At 46.4% G+C, this 7,130-nt stretch overlaps 1 protein-coding gene across 3 annotated transcripts in view; it reads left to right on the forward strand.

Annotated features, from left to right (window-relative positions):
- mmrn2a (multimerin 2a) overlaps window positions 1-7,130 on the forward strand; it is a 22,872-nt gene that overhangs the window by 5,261 nt on the left and 10,481 nt on the right. For all 3 annotated transcript variants that reach the window (XM_015020712.1, XM_015020710.1, XM_015020711.1), the window contains exons 2-4: window positions 2,950-3,069; window positions 3,766-3,863; window positions 6,342-6,515. In XM_015020712.1, the coding sequence (XP_014876198.1) occupies window positions 2,950-3,069; window positions 3,766-3,863; window positions 6,342-6,515 (392 nt within the window). The remainder of the gene's footprint in view (window positions 1-2,949; window positions 3,070-3,765; window positions 3,864-6,341; window positions 6,516-7,130) is intronic.

Raw genomic sequence — 7,130 nt, forward strand, 5'->3', positions numbered from 1 at the left:
CAGTTTTATCTCTGGGGGGGGGGGATATTTTGTGGTTCAGAGGTCAAAGGTCACCATGTAGCTCTGATGAAATGGAATCAGAAACGTTTGATGTTTTTCTTATGGAGGAGAAAACGTGGCGTTCTGGAGGAACTTGGACCAGACCTGACCTCAGATGAGACTCGCAGCAAACCAAACGTCCAGCGGCCATTACGTCAGAGAGACAAGGGTTAGGAGGAAACAGGGACAGGAAACATGGAGGAGAAATGGTTTAAAGGGCCAAAGAGCCAAAGGAAGGCCACTTCTCAGTCTGAGGTCTTTCTCTCTGGAGGCTTTTGTGTTGAAATATCAACATGAAAAATGAGCTGCAGGACAAAATTCATCCTCAAACAATCCAAAGTTTTCATAAATCTGTTGGTTTTAACCTTCAGTGACCCTCTGAGCTGCAAGAAAACCCGGCATTCAGAGGAGGAGCTACCGGCTGGAGGGAGATGGACGGGGACGCGGCCATTCTCAGATGAAATGTTCCCAGTTTCCCAGTAAGATCAGCTGGGATCGCACAGAAAATCTCTGGTCCAAGTTACGAGAAACGGCTCCAGGTTCTGACCAGACTACCTGCTGTTCCACCTCTGATCCCAGCAGAACCAGTCTCAAAGCAGAACCAGGTCGATGTTGCACCCTTGAACCCAACAGAACCGGTCTTGTTTCTTCCCAGCCTGGTTCAGTTCCTCCACATAGCGCCATCTTGAGACTCTTCACCTAAAAAGCTGTTTCAGTTCAATCATCATACATTTGAACTGATCCCAGTTTCCTCCCAGGTTTGGAAAACAGTTGAAATGACTCGGTATTAAAATATTATCAGACTGCAAAGCATTATGGGGAATGACTGATTTACAGCGTCGGCGTCTGGAGTCTGACGATCGGAGAGCGTTGAACCGTGAACTCTGAGTGAAACCAATCCAGGCTAAAGCTACATTTAGTCCATCAGTGTCAACATTAATGCTAAAGTTCCCACAGTAACTTTAACATGATTTATTGGTATCTGATTTACTAATAAATCAGAAAATAAGTCTGAGATCTGATCTAAAGATTGATTTTAGTGATTTATAACTGGGATGAGGAAAACTAACAATTAGATGTTCAAAGAACTGTAAGTATCGATAGGTGTAGGATTAATTAATGCATCTGAAAGAAAAATGGCTGCCTCTGCTCCAACATGGACGCCGCGTCCCAACTTGCTTCACTCTTCTCCTGGGTGGGGTTGACATATGCCAGTGAAAATGTATTTAATTAGAACATGTTGACTCATTTATTGTAATGTAATCGTAATGCTGCAGCATTAGAGTCAAAACAAATCAATCTGATTATCAAGTTATTAAGTAGCTAAGTCTTTAAAGATAGAGGTCATGTGTTCAGTGAATCACATTTAATCATTTTATTTTCTCAGTCATTATGAGATTTTCATGACTTGCTCTTTTAGATTAAACTACATTAGATTTTTACAGTGTATGCTGTATAAATGCAGCAATGGGTAACAGAAACAGCAGAGAAGCGTGTTAAAGTTAAACTGACAGGTTGGAGGAGGTTTGGTCCAAACTGAGCTAAAACTCATGAGCTGCTGCTTGCTTTGCAGCAGAGGAAAGATCTGATATTAAACGTTTGCGTCATCAGACGGACCAAATGTCTGATGACACAATCAAAACCAAGCTTCAGTTTTTACTCCACATTTTACTGCAACCTGCCAGCTGATCATCACTGAACCAGAACCACAACAAGACTTTCATCAGTCTGGGAACAGGAACGCGTCCTGCGTCTTTAACTGATGGCTTCATTCCCGATTCAGCTCCATGTTCCCAGCGTTCCTCACTGAGCTGCAGGAAAACTCCATAAACACTCTGAGAAACGATAAGATGAAGTGAGGGAAAGTTTTGAGGAAGTTCCAGATTCTGAGGTTGAAACATGACCCCCACAGCTCTGCACAGGAAGTGACTCATTAGGAAATGACACAACAGGAAGTGACTGAAGGAGTTTCAGCAGTGTGCCCACATGTTGGAACAATGGGACAGAAATGTGTCTGTTTTCTGGGCCTCGGGTCGGATCAGGAGAAACCTGGAGTCTGCTGTTCAGGTTCAGATCTTCACGGCGGCCATGTTGGTTCACCAGGAGAACATCTGCTCCCTTCAGGCTGGATCTGAGGAACTTCTGATTCAGATGAATTCAGATAAATCTCAGCAAACATCTAGAACTCCTGCAGGGTTAAAAACAGCTCAGCAGGAGCCAGAAAAAAGCCGGAGAACTTCCACAAACACTGAGCTGGTTGGGAAACATGAGGCGCGTTTTGTCAGGAAACCCCAAGATAAACATCCAAACCAAACACAGAGCGGACGCAGCGACCAATCAACTGCAGGCATCGCTCCCAGCTGGGTCACATCAGCAGTCAGAGCCACAGATGTTCCTCAACAGATTTATCACCTCTGATTCAATCTGAAGACAGAAATCTAACAAAGCTTCACTGATCTCAGATCAGCTGGAGATTGTTAAACATGATGAAGATGATGATGATCGGAGCTGCAGATGAAGAACGGCATATCTAAAAAGGTCCTGCAGGATCCCAGCAGATCAAACGGATCCAACGTCTAGAGGAATTTTGGGACATTTTGCTTCTAAATGCAGAACTAAATGTTCTAATTGTTACCAACAGAACATTCCTAGTTGTTTGACTGATTAAAGAGCTTTAGATGTGATGATCCAGAAACTTTGAGCTGAACTGGAGGAAAACCTCAAACATCACAGAGTTTGAGCAAAACCTGGATTCAATGAGCAGAAACACAAACACTCTGGGCTGGAAGCGAAACAACACAACTTAATGAGTTTAATCTGAAGTGGATCAGAACATGGTCCCAAACAGAACCAGAGATCCTGAAACAAACCGTACATTATCCTGACTGTGTGTGTGTGTGTGTGTTTCAGGAACTGGTGCGTCTTCGTGAGGAAGAGTGTGCAGCTGGTGGCTGAGGAGTGTAAAACACGGAGACATGTCCAGAACCAGAGTCCCTGTCCCCGCGGGTCGCTTGGTTGCCAAAGGGCCACGTGAGTTGCTTTTACCAGTAGGTGTGTGTGTGTGTTCACCACGCAACCAGCCACTTTATTAGGTACGCCCGTTCCCTCCCTTATTAACGCTAACAGGGAATCAGCCAATCAGGGGCTGGCTGACATTCAGTCTGAGAGTGGAGAAAAATGTTTTTAAAACTTTATTACATATTGAAAATATAAAAAATAAAACGACAAAGATACAAAGCACAGGCAGATTGTGTGATGAATGTGACTGGTCGGGTCAGAACCTGGTGGAACCATCATGGATCCATCCTGGCTGAGGTCAATGGGTCGGACTGGTGGAGGTGGTATCATTCTGTGGGGGAATCTTCTCTTTGGACCCATCAGAACCTGTTCTGTTCTGACCACAGTGGACCGGTCCCAGCAGAACCAGGTTCCTTAAGGCAAAGATCAGAACCTCTCAGATCTGGTTCTGGATCTCAGTCCAACAGAACCTCTGTGGTTCTGGAAGTTGTGATCTTTCAACCATAAGCCCTGCAGCGGTTCAGTGGCAATATGGACCAGAACCTCTGAGGACTGGTTCTGTTGGGTCGGTGCCAACCGGTAAAGCTCTGCTGGTTGGAGGATCAGTTATTAATTTAACACAAATCAAACCTGATAATATAAGCAATAGTTAACCTTTGACCCCTCAGGAGGGTTAAACCAGTGAATTAACTTCAGGGTTCTGTTCAGGTACCGGTTCCGGCCCGGCTGCCAGAAGCAGAAAGAGGTCACGACCTTGGTGTGGCGCTGCTGTCCGGGTCACGGAGGTCCAAACTGCGACCAGGAAGGTGAGATCAGAGAACCGGAACGGAACCGGTCCAGAACAACAACAAGCAGGATAAAAAAAATAATCAATTAATAAACCATAAATTCATGTGTAAAAACGTTTGATGGCGTTTTGGAGCTTTTAGCAGCTTAACGCTTTGCTGTCGACGTTTCTGAAGACAAAGGAACCGAAGCTCAGTTAGTCAAAGCAGTGCTGCTGCAGAGGCCGCCACCACTGCTGCAGAGGCCGCCGCCGCTGCTGCAGAGGCCGCCGCCGCTGCTGCAGAGGCCGCCGCCGCCGATGCTGCTGCAGAGGCCGCCGCCGCTGCTGCAGAGGCCGCCGCCGCCGCCGCCGCTGCTGCAGAGGCCGCCGCCGCTGCTGCAGAGGCCGCCGCCGCCGCCGCCGCTGCTGCAGAGGCCGCCGCCGCTGCTGCAGAGGCCGCCGCCGCTGCTGCTGCAGAGGCCGCCGCTGCTGCTGCAGCTGCCAGAGAGGATTTCCCTCTGATGTAGGAACATTTCCAAGAAAAGAAAAGTTTGAGGGCAGACTGAAGACGTTCTGATGCTGAGACTGGAATAAAACTGAATATTTTGATTTATAAAGTTGTGGTTTCTTCATCTTTGAACCTGGACTGGAAAACCACCGAGAAATAAAAATGTCCAATTTGTGAAACTGGTTAACTGGACGACCAGATCAACAGCAAATACTGTGATGTGCAAGTTCAAAAAACATAAAACTGAAAAATACGACCCAAGCAAACTACAGGAGAAACCAGGTCCACGTTTCTGCACAGAGACTAAAAGTTCAGAACAGATTTAAGGATAAAAGAAAACAGAAACTGAAGTGTCTCTGAGAAGACAGCTTCCTCTCAGAACCAGGTCGGGTTGTTCTGACCCGTTCCATCCCCCCTACACACACACACACACTGAGCAGAGACGGGAGGAAACGTCTTGAGGTCAGAGGAAGCTGCTGGGTGCGTTTGGTTGTAAAGTCAGAGCAGCTCATACGGGTGGAGTTTGATCCTGGAGGCAGATCAGTGACTCTGCTGCTTCTACCAGCTACAGACGGACCAGTCCCCCATCACCCTGCTGCCTCCACCGTGCCCAGCAGTGACCAGCTGGAGCTCTGAGCTTCACTCTGAAACCTGCCGCCATGTTTTTGTTTTTTAGTTAGTTTTTTGCCACCATCTTTGACTCAGAGAAGCCGCTTCCTCCTCCAGGCTGGGTCCTGTGTTCTGGTTCTGGTTCTGAGGGGTCCGGTTGTTTACGGCAGTATTTCTACCCCCTGGGAACCAAACACTAAAATAGACCTCTGACCTTTAGAGCGCAACAAAGCAGAGCTGCCTCGCCTCCACACGGTCCGGCCCGGTCGGTTCCGGTCGGGTCGGGTCCGCTCCCACCACGCCTCTGATTCAAGCTGCTTCCTGTGGGCCGAGCTCCCAGCAGACAATGAGAGGAACTGCAGGAAGAGCACGCTGGAACCAGAACCAGAACCGCAGAAATAACACGCTAAAGGCAGAACCAGAACCTCCCTTGGAGGACGTTGAGGTTCTGGTCGGTTTCCTGTTGATTTCATCAGAGTTGAGATGTTTGCAGTCCTACAGTGAGACCCGGTTCGGTCCGGTCCGGTTCTCGATTCTTCCTCTGAGTTCTTCTTCTCTTTACTTAAATCTGTGATAAAAAATAACAAAGTCTGAGTCAGAGTCTGTTACTGTAGATCTATAGAGCTGCTGTTCTAGATGTTTCCCTGGAGCCTCAAAGGTTTGGTTCTGCCTGGTTGAGTTAATAAATCCAGTCCAGCGCTCTTCCTCGTCCTCCTCTTCCTCTCTGCGGTTCGACTCATGAAGATAGAACTGAAACCGGCAGATAAGACTTCATGGTAGCAGATCCTGACTCGGATAGAATAAGGATTATTTATCATGATAAACTGAATTTTATTTGTTTTGATCATTAAACCTCGAGGTTCGGTTTCACATCGCCCGTCATACCGCACCTCACCACAAGGCGGCAGTATTACCGTTCACATTACGTTAAATCGGCTCATTCAGTAGCCACTTCCTGTTTGGTGACAAAGACTTCCTGTAATACTTAGAAAATATATTTTGAAATTATTCTTTGTTTTTAGAGATGGTTTGAAAGTTTTGCCCCAGGAGCCCTTGGCTTTGTTCTCGGTGGGCGGAGCTAAAGTGATGCCATCAAATTTAAATTATTTAATAGCAAATAAAATCTGAACTTGACTGATTTTCCTTTCTGTTTTAATTTCAGTCGAAATAAAGTTTTGTGCTGAAGCCCAAATAAAATGGATCAAATATTAGATACTCTGAGAGGTTCTGCTGCAGTTCTGATGGACCTCGTGTTTCTCCACCACAGAAGAAGATATGAAACATTTATTAGAATTTTAAACCAGAACCTTTTTATATTTCATCTGAACCAGTTCTGGTGACCCGTTTCTGGGATGTTCTGACCCAAACCCATTAATGAAGCAGAACTCTGCTCTGTTTCAGGTGGCCCAGCTGGACTTCAGCGTCGGGCCGACCCGGACCGGGAGCAGAACGACCATCAGACGACCTTCACCGACCCCCACGGCTCCGTCCACCCAGGAAACCCCCCCACTCACCACCACCACCCGGTTTACCACCAGAATCAGAACCGGCCGCCACCTGCGAACCCGTCTCAGGGTGAGACCAGAACCAGAACCAGAGGAATGTTTTAACTGATGTCACATGACCATCGATGACATCACACCCTCACTTCCTGTTTCCCACATGTCCTCTGTGACCTTTGACCTCACTGCCTGCCCACCATCATTCTGGTTCTCCTGGAGAGTTCAGGTTCTGCCCAACCCGATTCAATTGGACCAGTTTCAGGGCCGTGCAGAGGCCACTACAGGGCCAGGTGCTGAAAAAAAGGGGTCCATCTAACCTCCTTCTAGGACAGAATATTAACAGCCTCTCAGCTTTCAGAGTTTAATAAACAATGACAAATTACAAAATTGTGAGATACAATCAAAGCTAAGGAAAATCTCTATATAGAGCATACTACTATGCATATGTAAGATATTTCATTAGTAATTTCTTTCTGCAGGTCTATTTTGTTATAGGAAAGTATTGAAATATTCAAACCCAGAATTTAGCAAGATATGTAAATCAGAGCTGGTGGTTTAGCTCTGATTTACATATTTTGTCTTTACAGAATTACACTATTAAAAATATAAACAAGGGCACAATGCAGCCTTTTAGTGACTGTAATCTATAAAAAAGAGCTGCCTGTTTGCTGCAGTGGAGATGAAGATG

This window comes from Poecilia latipinna, unplaced genomic scaffold, assembly GCF_001443285.1.
Source record: "Poecilia latipinna isolate Pla-1442-1.1 unplaced genomic scaffold, P_latipinna-1.0 Scaffold2640, whole genome shotgun sequence".
In the NCBI taxonomy this organism is placed as follows: Eukaryota; Metazoa; Chordata; class Actinopteri; order Cyprinodontiformes; family Poeciliidae; genus Poecilia; species Poecilia latipinna.